The sequence below is a fragment of the Fringilla coelebs genome, assembly GCF_963513975.1.
Source record: "Fringilla coelebs genome assembly, chromosome: 4".
Classification (NCBI taxonomy): Eukaryota; Metazoa; Chordata; class Aves; order Passeriformes; family Fringillidae; genus Fringilla; species Fringilla coelebs.
In genome coordinates, this window is record NC_140032.1 from 48831687 (window position 1) to 48850340 (window position 18654).

The window sequence follows — 18654 nt, forward strand, 5'->3', positions numbered from 1 at the left end:
CGATTAAACTTTTGAAGAACCCCTCTTTTGCTCTCAGCAGACAGCTGAAAGACTCGTACCACAAGCGTTCAAGGGAAAGCATTGACAGCATTTCGTGGCTTCACAGAACAGGACTGGTTTGGGTTGGAAGGGACATTAGCCATCACCTACTTCTCACCTGATGCTATTAGCAGGGACACCACTCGCTAGACCAGGTTGCTCAGAACCCCGTACAGACCAGGCTCAAACACCTCCCTGACACCATCACCCCGCGGGTCGCTCTGAAAGTAACGAAGAATGGCTCACAAGCCCTCCGGAAAGGGGCGCGGCAGCTGGGGCGGGTCGCTGGGCTGCCCTCCCTGCCCGCGGCCGCGTTCCCCCGGTGACGCCCCGCCCGCCGCCGCCGTTGCTGCTGAGGGGCCGCGCGGAGTCCCCGGGCCGGGCTGAGCCGAGCCGGGCCGGGCCGGGCCGGGCCGCACCCCGGGCCCCCAGCGAGCCCCCGCCCAGGCCGGCCCGCGGGAAGGGCCGCAGCGAGCCCGCCTGTGCCCCGGACACAGCCCCCGCACTGCTCACCCGGCCCACACTGCTCAGCCAGCCCTCCTGAGCCCCAGACGTCGGAACCGGGACCGGCTCCCTGGGATTAGCGGGAGATAAGGCGAGGGTCTGAGCAGCCACGAGGGCTGAGCAGAAGCATCTCTGAGCCGCACCAGGACCCGCGCCGAGCGCAGGACCGCAGGGGACGTGCCGGCCGCCCCGTGCAGCAGGACAAGCACGGTGCCCGCCACAGAGCCCCGTTCTGCACCTCGGCCACCCGGGGCCAGCAGCGCAAGCCGCTGAGCGGCTGCAGGTGCCACCGCCAGACATCAGCCAGAGACGCGCCGGGACGAGGCTCCCAGGGCACCGGGGCCGCGGCACAGCATGGATCCGTCGCCAGAATCAGACCCTTCGCAGGAACCACAGAGTGCCTACCCGCAAGATGCCTATGAAGGTGGGCATGGCCCTTACCAGCCACACGAACCGGGTTATGGTCTTGACCAGCCCGCATACATCCCGTATGAGGATGAGATTCCCGATCCCCAAGCCCGGATGCTGGCAATCAAGAATGCAAAAGCCTATTTACTGAAGACCAGCACAAAATCTGGCCTGAACTTGTAAGTTTGAAAAAGGATCACAATCAAATAGGGTAGGAAGTATGAGTGGAGAGAAAGGTAAAAGGACAAAGGAAGGTACATAAAGAATGGGATCATGTTATACGTGCAATATTTCATCACTAGTGAAACTTGCATACTAGTGTACAACATCTTTTATAAGCAAAATAGAGAGTTCAAAAACAAGTTGATATGATTGAGACTAGGTTTAAATTCAGATTCAGCTCATAGACAGGAGGGGTATATACTAGAAATGGAGGAAGGGTATGCTCTTAAGTATAATCAGACTAGTTTTAACTCTAATTTGCCTCAAGGCTCCATGATCCCCTTTCTTCTAACTGTTCCAATGATTTCTCCAAAGATCCAGATGATTAGCCTTTACTTTTTTTACTAAAAGCATAATATGCTAAGACTTTTGTATAGTAAGCCAACAATATTTACATTTATATGACAGATATGATCATTTTGCTACTATACTAACAAAGATCCTGGATGAACAGCCCGAAAATACAGTAGATATAATTGAGACTATCAGCCAGGATGTGAAGTGGGCGCAGTTTCGGAAAAAAATGGACACCCTTCGAGACGAACATCTGATACCTCCAACATTTGAAGCTGCAGAAAAGTGTAAAGCTTTGTTTGTCAAGGAAGGCGGAGAAGAAGATCATGAAGAACTAGATGAAGAGATGGTGAGTTATTATTGGAATGAAACAGGTACCAAATACACCAAGGAAAGGGGTGGGCGGATGGTGAGAAGGGAAAGGAGGAAGTTGTGGTCTCTTCTGTACTGCTGACTCTCCTGACCATACAGATAATTGCAGTCACAGCAGCATGTATCCTCTTCACAGCTGAGCTCATCTCATGTCTAGTTCTGAAGAAAAAAACCATCTGGTTACTTAGTTGAGATTTTTCCTGATGTAAATCTAATATCCTGAGCTGTTGTAATCAGGGATGTTCTGGAGGTGATAAACAGAAAGTAAGGTTTGTAACATCTCCCATATGCCAGTTCAGCATGGAATATTGCATCCAAGTTCATTTTCTTTTTATAGAAGGGATGTTTCTTCACCTAAAGTGACCATAATTCTTCATATATTCTTCGACATACATTCTTCTTTGGGATATGTTCTTATTGACATATTCTTTTACAATAGTGTGCACAGCTGCTACTGTAAAATAGCAGAATGCAGAATTTTGTGATTCTTCCAGCTCCTGGTGCAGTTCTAGTCCATCCTTCTCCAACTGAAACAAAATATGGTTTTAATGGACAACTAATACAATTGAAAAGCCACTTCTTAAAACAGCATTTTTCATTATTCAGGTGCTTATATGCAGAAGCATTTGTACCCAAGGAAAAATGAGAAATCTTATAATGAGAAATAAAAGAATATAAATAAGAATTATAATAGCCAAGGGAAATCATTCAACAAGATGTTGATTTTCATATGAAGTTAACCAGTATATATTCAAATGAATTACCATTGCAGAGTACAAATACCAGCCACAGAAGAGATAGTCCTTCATCTTTTCCCTAGCCTGTTATGTATCTTACATTAACAGTATAAGATGCTGAAAATGGGAAAAAAGGTAGGGTATTTCAGAAAGGAATTCTGAATTTTTCATAATCCTATCAGTCTTGCTTTGTTATAAGAAACCTGTCAGATACAAAGAAATTCCATATGAAACTAGCACTAATTCTTCCAAATTCCCTACCCTGTCATGTCCAACTTCTAATAACTCTGTCTGTGTTATATGATCATCTGCCTCCCATAAAATAAGAGATGGATGATAGAGCAACTGGAAATACTTAATTATTGGTCTAGTTCTGCTTCTCCACTGAAGCCAGATGGAGTCTTACAATGGACTTTGATATGAGAGGGGGCAATAGTTCAAAAACTGCAGGGAGCTGTATGCCAAGCAACATTCACCCTAGAGAAATGTTGTTGCTCTGGTGCCTAAATATGTAAAATCTGTATTATCTATAACACAAGGCAACACAGGGTCACTGTTTGCAGGCATCAAAGGCCTCTTAGCTGACATGCCCTAGCACTGAATCCCTTGTAGATCTCGTGTAAGAATGCTGACTTTCCTTATTTTGCAGTAATTAGGAGTTTAAATTTTGAAATCCTGTGTTCTAAGAGCTGCCGTTCATCTTCTCTTCTTTACCCCTAAAAGACTTTTAATTTTTCTAAATGATAGTAAAAAAAGTAGTGAATGAATGTCTGCAAAGCACTTAGAGATGATGAGTGGCACTACAAGAAAGTGAAGTATAATTATCTAACTCAGAATCTTCTTTCCTAGGGAGAGCCTGCTCTACCAAATGTGATGGAAACAGCCTTTTATTTTGAGCAGGCTGGAATTGGCCTGAGCAAAGATGAATGCTATTACATACTCCTTGCTTTTAAAAACTTAATTAATGTTCAGCCAATCCAGACCTGTCGCTTCTGGGGCAAAATTTTGGGCCTGGAAATGAACTATATTATAGCTGAAGTACAGTTACGGGAAGGGGAAGAGGAGGAGGAGGAAAGAGAAGAGGAAGAAGAGGAAACTGCTGCAGAAGAAGAGAAAGAGATGGGTGAGGGTGAGGAAGAAGAGGAGAAGAAAGAAAAAGAACCTGAACCACCAAAGTCCACCTATAAACCCCCACCTGAGATCCCAAAAGAAGCAAATGGGACTGGGACAAATAAATATGTCTACTTTGTCTGTAACGAGCCAGGCAAACCCTGGGTGAAGTTGCCTCCAGTGACACCAGCCCAGATTGTCTGTGCCAGGCAAATCAAGAAGTTCTTCACAGGTCGCTTGGATGCTCCTGTTGTGAGCTTCCCTCCTTTTCCTGGAAATGAGGCCAATTACCTGCGCGCACAGATAGCGCGAATCTCAGCAGGAACCCACGTCTCTCCCACTGGATTTTACCAGTTTCCAGAGGATGAAGAAGAAGAAGAAGGAGGAGATACCTATGAAGAAAACCCTGAGTTTGAGCCTCCTCCTGTGGCTGAAATGGTGGACTCGCTCGCCATGTGGGCACACCATGTCAAGGGCATTCTAAAGCAGGTGTGTGCTAGCATAGCTCACATGGGCCTTGGATACCAGTCACACTGCAGTGCTTGTAGGGTAACAGAGTGTGAGCGACACTCCTCACCTGCACATGCAAACTAGTCACCAGAAATGGTAGTGGATTGAAAGAGTTTTACATAGAAAATACATTTTATATCATATATAATACCAAAATATCTTACACATAAAACATGTATTTTTATATGTTATATAATATGTAAATATCTTGCATGTATTTACATATACCATCTGTTTTTATGTGTGCATATATATATATTTAGGAACCCTCTAGGTTTAGTACTTTTTCCAGTGATGTATTCTTGAGATTGAAACCTATCTTTAAATAACAGTATGGAGCTAGGCCCTGATAGATAACAATCATTTCTTGCAATCTTCTGTATTAGGTTTTCTGCTTTGAGATCCTTATTTGATTAAAATGTTTTAAGTTCTCTTTTCTTGGGTAGGATGCTAAAACCCAGATAGCTTGGGTTTGTATGCTAAATGGAACTTAAGTGGTTAATTTGGTTTTCCTCTGGTTAATTTTTTTTTTAATACTTTCTGCTGTGAAACATTTGAATGAAAAAAACTTAAAAACATGTTCTAGCAGACTAGTGCTAGAAAGAGCTATTACTAATTTGGTTTTTATTGCTGGATGATTTGATGGCCAGTCTACCAATTCAAGAATGCCAGTGTAAAATAACAGCAAATTATAGGAAATAAGGTTTAAACTTACTACCAGCAAAACAATAGTTGTAAAAAATAAAATTAGTATGCATTAGAGTCTTAAGAAAGTTCTCTTATGATCCTCTGACTGGTAGCCAAATAACAAGGCAGATTTTAAAAAGAAGGAATAACTCCATAGTTTGCAGTAACTAGTAATCTAGCAACCAAACTGGCCAGGAACTGAAGAATACAAAAGGACAAAAAGCTGATGACAGAGGTGTAAGGTTATTCTCAAACAATAAGCAGGAATGAATGAGGGGAAGAATGAGAGGAAGAATGAGAGGAACATTTTGCCAAGAGGATACAATATTTTGTTAACAATATTCCAGTTATGGAATAAGTATTTTTCTTCACCCTATCCCTTAACTGCGTGTGAGTCTGAGCCAATTTTTTTAAACTAGTTTTAACTTGCATTCTTTCAATGATTGTTACATGTATTTATTACTTTTCCACATCAATTATAGGGTCGCTGTGTTTGGATTAATCCTGTCCAAAAATCAGAGGAAGAGGAAGAGGAAGATGAGGAGGAAGAGGAGGAGGAAGATGAGCACCAGGAAGAAACAGGACAACCCCTTCTTACTCTAATCTCTGAGGATGAAGGTATTCTTCATGGAATACAAAGTTTTTGATAGAGAGTCACTAGGAATGTTGTCATTTAGCAGTAAATATTCGAAGTTAAACTCTGACACTTCTTGGAGCAATATACTTTGTTTCTGTAGGGTAAACATGTTCTTTTCAAATCAATCAAAAGCAAAATGGTTAATAGTATTGACATTAAAACTGAAATAATCAGGTTTACTAGGTAACCATCTTGTTGAGATTAAAAGGAAAAAATAATTTAGACTTGTCATGTTATTGCAAGTTCAGAACAGCTTACTACATGAAATACACTCAGCTATTTTTATCTCATCTTTTTAGAAAAAAAAGAAAAATGTATGTTTATGTGTAAGTAAATAGAATAAGTAATATGTACATGCATGCACTAATGTATATTACTTGTATAAGAATTTAGATCTTTTAGCATATCACTGCAGCAAATCATGAGAATAAGGGAGCCTGAATAGCAAATTACATCAATATTTGATTATTTTTCTACTCTCCATTCTTTAATCAAGGTGAAATACAGCTATACAATTTATCTGTAAGTGATAAAAAGTCCTTGACAAAAGACCCAGGTGTGAGTGCTACTGGATTTTTTTTTGTATGTGGGGGGTCTATCAGCATTCCTGTGCTACCTACCCACACATGCAAACCACCTGCTGGAAAACAGTGCCTACACTTACTGTTTCTGACTTCTGGCTCTTTCTGTCATGCAACTTAACATAAACCTTGCTTGAATTCTGTGCAAGTACTGTAGCTCAGTCTTAAGTATTTTGTAGAGGCTCATCAAGTTCATTTATTCATAGACAGTGTGTGTTTGGCTGTCTCCAGGCATGAAAAACATCCCTGCTTGGACAGCTCAGGCTTCTACAAACCTGATCCCGGAATATTCTATTGCAATCCTGCAGTCTAACCGATGGCCTGGAGCTTATGCCTTTGCATCTGGCAGGTGAGAGTCCACCTGACATGGTTACAACACTGACTGTATGTGCTACACACAGGTGCCTCTCTAGTGCAGGCAGAGTTACTTTATTATTAATTCATTGACTGCATTCCAGCTATTCCAGAGACTGATGGAGAAGGCCACTTAAATATGCAAGAGTAAATAGGTATTTAAGATTGAAAACAACTAATCATTGGAAAGGCTGGCATAAAGTTAATGGATGTAAATGCTGAATTAGTATTTGAGCACAGTCCTTGATTTAAAACACATACTCTTGTGTTTGTGGGACTTTTTACAAAACCAGCCACATTCTGTGGTTCTGATGTTCGTTTGTTTCCACTGCACGTGGTTATTTTCTCCATGTAGATTTCCACTACACACTACTGCAGTGCAGTGGACACTTCATCATTTTAAATAGAAGATGTGTTAATAATCATTAGGGCAGTTAAAAAGAGGTGCCCTGTTTAAAATTCTTCTGCTAGAGGATATCTGCACCACAGTGACTTCTTGTGCAGCAGAGTAAGGATGGCTGACGGTCTCTCTGCTAATATTTTGCCAGGGGGTGAATTTGTGATCTTTCACTTCTGTTCCTCAGGAAATTTGAGAACATCTACTTTGGCTGGGGTCACAAATACAGTCCAGAAGGCCACATTCCTGCACTGCCCCCACCAGCAGAAGCAGAATTCCCCATTGGGCCAGGGATCACTGAGGCAGCAGACCCCACTGTGGAAGAGGAACTAGCTTTCAAGGCTGCACAGGAAGAAGCCTTAGCTGAAGCTGAGGAAGAGGAAGAAGAGGAAGGGGAGGATGATTAAAATATGGAAGAAAACAGATTGTTTTAAAAGTTTGAACATAAAAGGTGGTTTTGTAACATAGTAATTTTTTTGCTGACCTCAAAAGAAATGATTTTTGAGTGTGCCACCTTTTTTTTATTTCGGTAGGCTTTTCTTTGCAGCCATCTTCCTCTCCTTCCCCACCCCTAAACCTGTCCACACTGGCATGAAGGTATTTTCTGTTTGTTTGACTTAGCAAACATAGTCTGCTTCCTAAAATGCTGCTGCTTTGAACTAAGAACTACCACCCACAAGATGTTCGCGCTGTTTTTCTAGCCCTCACTTCAATACACAATGTATACATTTTACTTTAATAAACTTCTTTTAAAATCCCATGACAGTGTCGCTCTTATGTGTAAAAGCGTACTCTTCAGAGTCAGTGGGCAGTTTATTGAGGTACCGGGGGCTGAGTGCACGGCAGTGATACCACTCATCGTTGGCACCTCAAATTCTGCACTCAGTTTTGGGCCTCCCACTGCAAGAGACATGGAGATGCTCGAGCGCATCCAGAGAAGGGCAGCGGAGCTGGGGAAGGGTCTGGAGCACGAGTCCTGTGAGGAGCGGCTGAGGGAACTGGGGCTGTTTAGCCTGGAGGAGAGGAGGCTCGGGGGAGACCCTATCTCTGTATACAAGCGCCTGACGGCAGGGTGTAGCCGGGTTGGGGTTGGCCTCTTCCCCCAGTCACAAACGACAAGAGGAAGCAGCCTCAGGTTGCACCAGGAGAGGATCACATGGCATGTCGGGAAAACATCCTTAATGGAAAGGGCTCTCACCCTTGGAACGGCTGTCCAGGCAGACGGCGCAGTCACCGCGCCTGGGGCTGTTTAAAGGACCGGCAGATGCGGCTGTGAGGACGGCGTTCGGCTCCCCGGCCGCTGCCATCCGGGCGCTGCCGGCAGACGGGGGGGGAAGGTGTCGCGGGAGAGCTCGGGGGCTGCTCACCCGTCTGCTCCTGACCATGCTTCCCTCGGCCGCCCCCCCCACTCCTCCCCGCCAGCTCGTGCGAGTGGTGCGCTCCACGTACGGCGTGCGTCCCTCGCGGGCCAATAGGGAGCGGCTGCGGGCGCCGTTCAAACTTCGGCGGCGGTTGGGGCGGGTGCTCTTGGCCCCGTCCCTTGTCCCGGTCCCGCTGCTCCCGTCCCGGTCCCTGTGCCGCTGCTCCCGTCCCGAGCGGGCATGGCGGACGAGGGAGCCGTCACGGTCTGCGTGCGAGTGCGGCCGCTCATCGCCAGGTGAGCCGTCGGGCTGGCGGCAGGGGAGGCTCCCTCCGCAGCCCTGGGTGCCGCCGTGCCCCGCAGCTGGGGCAGGGAGGCGGACGGATGGATGCGGAGCGAGGGGCTGCGAGAGCCGGGGGAGGGGGTCGCGATAAGGGACCCGCGTTTTGGGAGCAGAGTAAAGGTAACACAGTGTCTATTCTTTTAGAGAAAATGCCTCAGATAAAGTGTCCCTGCACTGGAGAAGTGAGAACAATACTGTTTCCGACGTGAGTGGTACCAAAACATTTAGTTACGGTAAGAATGTGAAAGCAGTTGCTTTACTTAGATGCTTACGTGGAACTTTGCCACTGTTCTCTTGAACGTGTCGACTGTGGTGAATGCCCTGAGCTTCTTGAAATGTCCCCCAACCTTCCCAGCTTAGTAATTCCCAAGGAGGGTCATTGGGGCACACAGGGTTTCTGATGCAGGCAGCACTGGGATGTGCTTTTGAGGTCAGCTTCCTGATGGACCTTACTTTCTCTCTTCTGGTTCATGCCGTAGCGGCTTTGGAACACATTTTATTGATCTGAAATCCAGTTAGAAATGGACTAAACAAGGGCTAGTCCAGAGCATTTAGGGAGAAGGGTATGGGAGAACACAGTCCCAAAAGTGACTAGTGTGAATGTGGGGTCCTCATAACTGGCTCCCTTTTAGTCTTTTCTTACTGATTCACTTATTCATGTGAGCCACTACAAATAGTTTTCCCAAAATACAGATTCAGTAAAAGCATGTACCAGGCTAGGAGTTTAACAATTAACCTGTCTTGTCAGGCTTACCATTCTTGTAGATAAATGAGCCTAAATCTTTTAGGATTAAATGGGATGACTATTTAACTGTGTTCATTATTCTTAGGATTTTTTTTACTTGTCTATCATCTGTTCATTGTGTCTTTCTTGATTTTGTGTTTAATATTTATTTTAAAACTATATTTTAAAAGCTTGCATTAGTGGTGGTACAGTGATATCTATAATGCCGTTAACCTGCAGATGATTATGCAAACTTACTGGATTTGAAGTCTGCAATACTGAATGATAGCTTGTTTTGACTTGCAACATAGTGGATTCACATGCTTTTTGTTTTGTTTTTGTTTTTAAGATCGTGTCTTTCATTCAAGTGACAATACTCAGCAGCTCTATGATGGTGTAGCTGTTCCAATTATACAGTCAGCTGTGCGAGGCTACAATGGTAAGTTTTAAAACCGTGTTTAAAAAACTTTTGGAATGTATTTCAGAGATAGTTGGTAAAACTTAACTATCTTTCTAGGTACAATTTTTGCTTATGGACAGACTGCTTCAGGGAAGACTTACACAATGATGGGGAATGAAGATTCCGTGGGCATTATCCCTAAGGCAATTCAACATGTGTTCAAAATTATTTGTGAGGTGAGCAATTCAATTAATTTGAAGTGACTGAAAGGACTAGTAATATTTGTGATGGTTACATTAAAATTAATTTTAGTATCAAGAAGAAATTAACTTATATTGGACTTATAAATGTTGCAGTTACTTTGCCAGCCTGGCAAAGATGAGCCAGGCTCATCTTTTGTTTTCAAACAAAAAGCTAATGGGACTCTATTGGTTAAAATCAAATCAGAACAAAACTGAGGAGGGTTCTGAGACACAGGGAGTCAAAAAATTAACTTTGAGTAGAACCTTAACCTTCCAAATATGTTAAACTGATTAAAAATGAAAATAAGTACTCACTTATTGATGTAGTAGATAAGATAATGCAAAGCTTTGTGGTTTTTCTGCCAATTTAAAGGTCTAAAAAATTTAATAATTAAAGATTTTTTTTTGTGGGAAGAATATGACACTCTATTTACTTATTTCAGGCTTACAAAAGAATTGCTAATTGCTCAATATTAATAAAAGTAAGGAGAAAGTGTACATTTAAACAGTGATTTCCAAAACACGATTTGCAGAATGCTTGGCTCTGCCTAGAGGGTTTCAGGTAGTTGTTACCAGTGAACTGAAATGGTCGCTGCTCCTTTAAGGAGGTGCTAAGTACCCTTAGAGGGTTTATAGAAGTAACTAAAGGCAAGAAAATTTTTCTGGAGTCCATTGAGTGGCCTTTCTTCATCCCAACATTCTCTACCAAGGAGGCAGGGGAAAAAGCAGCAGCAAAGTAAATCCAAGCAAGCCAAGAGAGAAGACAGGGTACACAGAGAGGAAAGAGCCTAAGCAGGAGGAAATGGGTTATGGAAATGGCATTTAAGTAGGAGAACTATGCTTCTGTTGGGCAGTTATCTTAATGTAATAACCTTAGAAGTGGTATACCATTAATGCAGCTGGAAAGAGGTGGGATAGAAGAAAAATTATTCTGTATTGCTTTATGCTAATGTACAGCAAGGATGAAGGGAAAGAAATCTGTGGAACAATATCCAAACTTTTATCTTCAATTTGAGAATATTTGTTTTAAAACATGTCCGTCAGTTAGTCTGTTATTTGTTTGATTTTTTTTTTTTTTTTTTTCCCTTTCAACATTAGATTCCAGATAGAGAATTCCTGCTAAGGGTTTCGTACATGGAAATCTACAATGAAACAATTACAGATTTGCTTTGTGATAATAGGAAAAAGAAGCCTCTGGGAATTCGTGAGGATGTTAATGTAAGTGGATGTTATGTATTAGTACTGTATCTGCTTGGAGTAAAAGAAGTTGGGAGAAAAAGCCTTCAGAAGCGCCCAGTGGAAAACTTTTCTGGGACATTCTGCTGGTAATTGTATCTTCAGCATTAGCAGAAGGACACTTGATGTAGTAGAATAACAGCAGTGACTTTGGGTTTGCTATTGCTAATTCGTCTTTGTAAATCTTTATAAAAGTAGACCTAATCATTAAGGTTTCCAGGATGATATATTTTATATAACTTTGACAGTAAAACCTCAAGAATTGTTTAAAGTTCTATGTGTTTCAAGTTTCTGACAGATATACAGAGTTACTTTAATATCATCTTTGTATCATCTAGCAAGTGGTATACTGCTGTGATCATAGAATAACCATGAGACTAGAACTATTCAGTAAGATGATTAATATAGAAAAAGAAATCTGTATTAACATCATTTTCAGTTTCTTTATAATGTAAGGTTTTGTAGGAAATAAAAATTGTTGGTTTGGGTTTTGGGGTGTTTTTTTCCTTTGGTTCCCTTAAATGGTCGTGGTTTTGGAAGATAGGAAGAAGGAAATTTATCAGTTGTATAACTCTGTCCTTATAAGAGTTACTGAGAAATATACTCCTAAATTCCCTCAGAAAATGTCAAGAAGGGTATTTAATACAGCCCCTTCTGTTTTTAGGAAGCTTTCTAAATCTTCTTGATTCTTGTGCCCTTAGGCAACAATTGCCTTTGACGATTTTGGTCAAAGTCTAAACTTTACCCATCCCATGTGTTTAGAACAAAAAGACATTCAGATGTTGAATGAATACCATAGTAATTGCTGGTAATGTTAACTTTATGTATTGAAGTGTGTTTTGGAGTTCAGTAAAATTTATTACTGTGTTTATTCTGTAGAGGAATACATATGTAGAAGATCTGATTGAAGAAGTGGTGGTTGCCCCAGAACAAGTTATGGAATGGATCAGAAAAGGAGAAAGTAAGTATTTAGACAATGTCAGCTTATAGCTTAGAAAAGTGTTGGTTAATCAGGTATGTTTAGAACCATGGGGTATCCCTTTGGCTTTATATTCATAAACCAATATTTTTCAGAGAATTTTAAAATTGTGCTTTTTGTCTGTTTGTCAGATTATAAGCAGACGTATTCTAATGTTGCTTTTTGACAGGAAATCGTCATTATGGAGAAACAAAAATGAATGAACACAGCAGCCGTTCTCACACTATCTTCAGAATGGTAAAAACTCTTTCATTACTGGGAGTGGTTTTATTGTTTTCAAAGAAACAAAAACTTCAATGCACTTCATTGCTTTTCTAGATCATTGAAAGCAGAGAACGAAGTGACCCTGCAAATGCAAACTGTGATGGAGCAGTCATGGTTTCCCACTTGGTAAATGTCTTTTTAATACCTTCTTGGAGTACAGGTTAACTAGAGAATTTGCTGTCACTGCTTGTTTGAGAGACTACTGGTACTGCATAATGACTTACAAGGGCTCTTTGTCATTAACTCTGACAGATGTTAAGTATAGAGGGAGACTCCTGTGGCATTATCTAGAGCAGATATTCCCACCAGAGGGAGTTCTATGTGAGAATTACTCATGCTGGATTGGAGAGTGTTATGTGTTATGACCTTCTAGGAGCATAAGGGACTTTGTCAGTGTGTTCTTGCATTTTGCTAAATAAATCTTCCCTCCAGTTGTTTCTGACCACTGACAAGTCCAGTGAAATAACCTGTAAAATGGGTAACCTTAAGACTTCCCTTACGTTCTTTTAACAAGAACTAAATTTGAGGATATGGCCTACATCTGCAATGGCCAAAAGATTCTTTTTTTTTTTTTTTTTCAGAAGGAACCCCTCTAAGCATCTCTTTGGTGGATTACTGGTATATGAAATACCACAAACAGGGGGGAGTACCACTGGACATCTCTAGGGAAATGTTAAGGTTTCAGAAGCCTTTTCTACAGCCTTTTCTTGATTCTCAGAAAATTATCTGAAACAACCGCAGGAATGGAACCAATGTGAAACTATTTGAGCCTGCTAAAATCTGATGAGCACTCTTACTCAGAGTTGGAAATAGCAATAAGTTAATCACATGCATTGTGGAATGAGCTTTCTGTTCTGGCTTCATGTGAAAAAGCTCTGGGGTCTGAGTATAAACACTGCTCATGCAGTATCTCAGCAAACTAATACCTACTTTTTGTGCTTACCATAAATTAGGGTATCCACTCTTCCTGCTCCACCCCCTTCTGCCCCATTTCAGTTCCAACTGACTTTAGAGTAAAAGGGGTGAGGGGAGAGGGATTGACCCTCTTGGTCTGTTGCTGTTTGGTGGAGTTAGTACAGGATTTTACTCCTCTGAAGCAAAAATTAATTAAAGTGAGGGCTACTTGCTCATTATGGGATGCCATAATGTTCTAGTTGGATTTTAACCGGATTCAGAGTGAGGCTTTTCCTCTGGTAGTTCATTTATTTTCCTTATCTCCATAATGATAGGCAAGGAGAGACATACAGCCAGCCCAGGACAGGACACTAGATCATCTCACCTAGGCTCTTTCCCATGAAAAATTCCTACAGCTGGATTAGTAGTTAACACTTCGGTACTGAGAAACTGTTTATCTTTTTGTGACTGAGGGTAGAGGTTGTTGCACTGTGAGTTTGAAACACTATTTGGGGTGGAATAATAGAGTTCACACAAACTTACTCCACACCGTCGTGTACCTTTGAAAGTATTTGTTGTGTGTAGTAGCTATCCAGTAATGACAGACCCTTTACTTTTTTTACTTTTTTTTTTTTTAAGCTTAACTTTTATTAAGTTCTTAGCAGAGATTCAGAATTAATTGAGGACTTAAACTGCCTCAGAACTAACCTGTGAAATATTTAATGCATTTGCAGAACTTGGTAGATCTGGCAGGCAGTGAAAGAGCTAGTCAAACAGGATCTGAAGGTGAGTGTTAAATGAGGCTCCACTGACAACAACTTCTGTTAATTAACCCCTATGAGAAACTATGATAGAAAGGAAATTATTTGGCTCATGTGCTATTGTGTTATTTATTGCTTATAAATAAGGCTTTTCCCCTTGGTAAGAGAGGGTGTACTCAGGAAAATACCGTAAATGCTGTGAACTGCAAACAATTAAGTAGTAATAGGCCTTTTCTAGAATTGCAGGCCGAGCAACAGTACTGCACTGAACTAATACAATGGGGATGACTCAGTGAAGATGCACCTGTAATAACAAAATCACAAGAAGCTTTTTAGGGACCTGTGTGTCAAAGTCAAGAGGGAATAGATGGCTCACTCTTTATTTCAGAGGAAGCTCATCTGTTAACAGTGACAGCATGAAGCTGCACAAAAGTGCCTTCATCAGAAAAAAGTGATCTGAGAGGGACACAAGTAATAGTCCGTCTTAAAAAGAGTGACTAACCTAAAACTTGTATCTAAGACAGGTTTGTTATATGTGTAAATATGGGCATTTGCAAAATTTAAACAGGAAGCAAAATTATAGTTCTTATGGCCTCAGATGCTTACTATCTAAAGGTTCTAAATGTTTATTTTTGGTTACTGTTTTATTTCAATGCATTTTGGCTATCATAAAGGATTGGGTACTGCCTGCTACGGGGTCAATAGTGCATAGTGGCACTTAAGGTTAACTCTTGGACAATCAATCCCTCTGAGCATAACATAGCACAAAAGCTTGACAGGTTGAAAATGTATCTTAGAATTGTTATAAATTTAAAATAGTAATAATAAAATGTGTGGTACCTAGGTGTTCGACTGAAAGAAGGCTGCAATATAAATCGGAGCTTGTTCATTCTGGGTCAAGTTATCAAAAAACTTTGTGATGACCCTTCTGGGTAAGCAATTGTTTGTACACCTGTTATAAGGCACTGCTAAACTAAGAAATTAAAATCCTTTCTTTATAATCTTATGTAAGTAACTGTTTCACATAACCTATTACCTCTAGAAAATGTATTTACCATGTTTATGCAGAAATCTAACTTTTTTTCTTGTTGTTGCCTCTTTTTTATTAGCTTCATAAATTACAGAGACAGCAAGCTGACTCGAATTCTGCAGAACTCCCTTGGAGGAAATGCTAAAACAGTTATTATTTGTACAATTACTCCTGTTTCTTTTGATGAGACACTCAGCACTCTTCAGGTAAAGCTTTTCACCTCTTCTCCAGCACTAGTTATTGTAGATGGGTTTGAGAAGTGAAAATGTAATCTGCTGGATCTTTAATGACTTGGATCTTCTGAAGCGCTTCTGTAAACTCAGAATTTTAAATACTTTTTTGTACACAGTATCTTTTCCTAATCATCTTGGGCTAGGTTGTCTACGTAGAGCTTTTTGGAAGTTGGAACAAAGCTCCTTCTCTCACTTTGCAGGCAGGAGATAACCATTCTTATCTCATTTGCCTTTTCCAAACCTAGTTAGAGAAGTCTTTGCTAGCACAAGATGTTAGGCACTACAGGAATTAAACTGTTAATAAACAGTATATATTCCTTAGGTAGGATTGTCTCCCTTTTTGATGATCTTCAGAGCTTTTTATTAAATAAAAAAATAACTTGGGATACTCTGACTTAAGTGTAATGCTTCATGTTTTAGGTATTATTATTAAGAAAGGAAAACTTCACCTTTTCAAAGCTTAGCATAAAATTAAAAATAAGCTAATTCAAATATTTTTGTCCCATTATATGTTGCTCTTTATCTAATAAACTCTCCCTTTAATTTTGTTGGGAAATACGGGACAAAATAAGTCTTTTTAGATATTTGTTCTTCAACTATTACCCATGAAAGACTGTTCTTCCAGTTTGCCAATACAGCCAAAGGAATGAAGAATACACCAAAAGTCAATGAAGTTCTTGATGATGATGCCCTCCTGAAGAGATACCGCAAAGAAATTCTGGATTTGAAAAAGCAGCTGGAGGAAGTATGTAATAAACTCAAATAAATCAATCCTTAGTACTGATAGCTATTGGAGACCAGCTGTTTTAAACCAAAAGCAGTTAAATTTGGAGGGGTAGGTGAACTCTTTAAAGTGGTATTTGCCATTTTTATTGAGAGAATAAAAATTGAATAGGTGATGGATAGTCTAGAAAAACTAATGATAGTCAACATCTGTGTGCAGGCTAAGGCTGAATGAGATCAACTGAAAGAATTGTTAATTGTTTACACCTAATTAGTAGGTTAACATAATTAAGAAATAGAAATTTGTGATGCCTTATAGCACACTTTAACTGATCAAAAGAAACAACTCACATAATTAATTAATCTAAGAAGTGACTGAATGTCTGTAAAGACACTTTCATATTATTTCCTCCCTTACTGATGTCTAACTGCACTTTGAGTTGCAGGAAGTTGCAACTGCATGAATATCACTGGCAAAATTTAGGTCATGTATAGGTGAAAGTTGCATTTAGAAAATGAACAATAATAACTTCTCACCAAACAATGTAGCTCTGATGTTTGTTCTTCTCTAAAAATCCATGGAGCTGTGGAAGAATCTTGAAAGTCTTGTTAGACCACAGATAATAAAACATAAGGCACAGGAAAATAAAAATGCTGAATGAACTGTTCTAGTGCATTAAATCAAAGAATGCACATTTTTGCAAATTATAAATATCATTAGAGAAAATTTTTAGAAAAATTATTTCTTATTTTAGATGATAATGAATTTGCAACATGAACTTGGGAGTATGTTGTGTATCTTCTGTGATAGCAGTAGTGAGTTATATTTGGGAGAATGCTCTTTTTATACCCAGAAAAATCTGAGGCTGTATCTTTTCTGGGAATTTTGACCACTTGTAAATACTAAGTCTGCAGTCAAACTGTCATTTTCTGTCTTAAGGATTAAAGATTTCTCTTCCAGACTTTAAGGAGTGTATGTGTGTAGTTGTTTTTAAGTATCAACAATTGTGTATCTACTGTAGGAGTTGTTTCTGCTCTTAAAATGTCAGTATGATTACTATTCTCTTTCTGGAAGGTGTCTTCAAAAACTCAGATTCATGCAATGGAAAAGGACCAACTGGCCCAGCTGTTGGAAGAAAAAAATTCCCTTCAAAAAGTACAGGAGGACAGAATACGAAACTTAACTGAGATGCTGGTGACTTCCGCTTCCTTTGCGTCAAAAGAGAATGTTAAAGTAAGCACCTGTTCAGATCTTTCCTGATAACTCTGAAATACTTTGCAAAAGATAACATTACATACATAGGTTTATATTGATGATGAAGAGTAAGTATGATGGGAAATTTCCACTTTTTTTCATATTTTTAAAGGGCTAAATTTTAAATTAACTTCTGTTAATTCAGTGTTGTTTTGTGGTGAACATACTGCAGGGACTTTTTTGCTTTCCAGCTAATTTTGAGAAAACTGCAAAATACTGTCTAGTTAGCTGGTGATACAGGTACTGATACAGAGCTAGCCTGAGGCAACATTTACTCTCTGCCTAGTGGTTTGGTTTTATCCCTTTTTCTGTAAATACTTTTTTTAAGGCCAAGAGAAGAAGAAGAGTTACTTGGGCTCCTGGTAAAATAAACCAGGGAAACGTGAGCTTTTTTCAAGACTTTGAGAATGCAATGCCGACTGAATCAAAAAAAATGAAGTTGTCTCTGCCAGCATTACCAGATATGGAGGACTGTAAGTAACTAGATGGTCTTTGAGGTCCTTTCCAACTCACACCATTCTATTTCATTTTTTCTGATATTCCCAATAAATAACTTTGCAAGCATTGCATTACATTTCCCAAAGGGAATAAGTTGATCACTTTTCAATGAAAAGTGCTTCTACTACCCCAACTTCACTTGATATTGAGCTTTTAATTCTTCAAAGTAAAGGGGAGAGCTGTGAAGTAAAGGGCGGGGTCTACGAACACTTGCCATGCAGCCTTCCCACACCCCCTCATTTTTTGGGCAAGTGTTCTTTAACACAGACTATCCATTTCAACCCATGTTCTCCTCCCAAAAATGGAGACGTGTAAAATCCCCAAATCATCACTCAAAAATCAGATTGAGACAGAGAAATTCAAGCATTCATAAGGAGTGAACTGAAAATTGGAGAAGAAATTTTCTAAGAAAGTTGAACTGAAGGCAGGAGGACAGTTTGGCAGTATTGTTGCTGAATTGCATCTTAAATCCTTATTACCTCTCCTGTCAAACACGTATTTGCTCATAGGTGGATTGTTCTGGGCTTTTTTTTCTATATGGGGGTGAGATGCTTTTTTTCCTTACATCTTCAGGTTATTGTTGAGTGGTTCTTTCCTTGACACTCAAACTTCTCTTAGTCTGTACTTAAGCATATATTCTGGATTTGATTTAGACTTCATGATAAGATGGTCAACCTAAATATACAGGTTGGACTTCAGTGGTGTTACCTTTCATAACAGAACAGCCTGAGAGTCAGAAGTCTTACTCAGTGTGCTGTGTTTTTGCCCTTGAATGATTGTTTCCAACGTGGTAAAACTATTTTATGAGAGTTTTTGATGCTCAGCTTAAAATCTACTGGTACTTTTGTTAATACATCTTT

At 40.2% G+C, this 18654-nt stretch overlaps 2 protein-coding genes across 2 annotated transcripts in view; both read left to right on the forward strand.

Annotated features, from left to right (window-relative positions):
* Window positions 1-897: 897 nt before the first annotated feature.
* Window positions 898-7259, forward strand: LOC311153277 (radial spoke head protein 4 homolog A-like; the record flags this gene model as incomplete). Its single annotated transcript, XM_084204971.1, has 6 exons — window positions 898-1130; window positions 1582-1816; window positions 3426-4175; window positions 5366-5501; window positions 6333-6450; window positions 7040-7259. 6 exons carry the CDS (start codon window positions 898-900, stop codon window positions 7257-7259), a joined length of 1692 nt encoding a protein of 563 aa, XP_084061097.1.
* Window positions 7260-8453: 1194 nt separating this feature from the next.
* Window positions 8454-18654, forward strand: part of CENPE (centromere protein E) — a gene marked incomplete at both ends in the record, with an annotated part of 36404 nt that continues 26203 nt past the window's right edge. The window contains 14 exons of the mRNA XM_084204017.1: window positions 8454-8509; window positions 8700-8788; window positions 9629-9718; window positions 9797-9915; window positions 11020-11139; window positions 12037-12118; window positions 12306-12373; window positions 12455-12526; window positions 14029-14080; window positions 14900-14987; window positions 15165-15291; window positions 15944-16063; window positions 17117-17275; window positions 17625-17769. Coding sequence (XP_084060143.1) covers window positions 8454-8509; window positions 8700-8788; window positions 9629-9718; window positions 9797-9915; window positions 11020-11139; window positions 12037-12118; window positions 12306-12373; window positions 12455-12526; window positions 14029-14080; window positions 14900-14987; window positions 15165-15291; window positions 15944-16063; window positions 17117-17275; window positions 17625-17769 — 1387 coding nt within the window. The remainder of the gene's footprint in view (window positions 8510-8699; window positions 8789-9628; window positions 9719-9796; window positions 9916-11019; window positions 11140-12036; window positions 12119-12305; window positions 12374-12454; window positions 12527-14028; window positions 14081-14899; window positions 14988-15164; window positions 15292-15943; window positions 16064-17116; window positions 17276-17624; window positions 17770-18654) is intronic.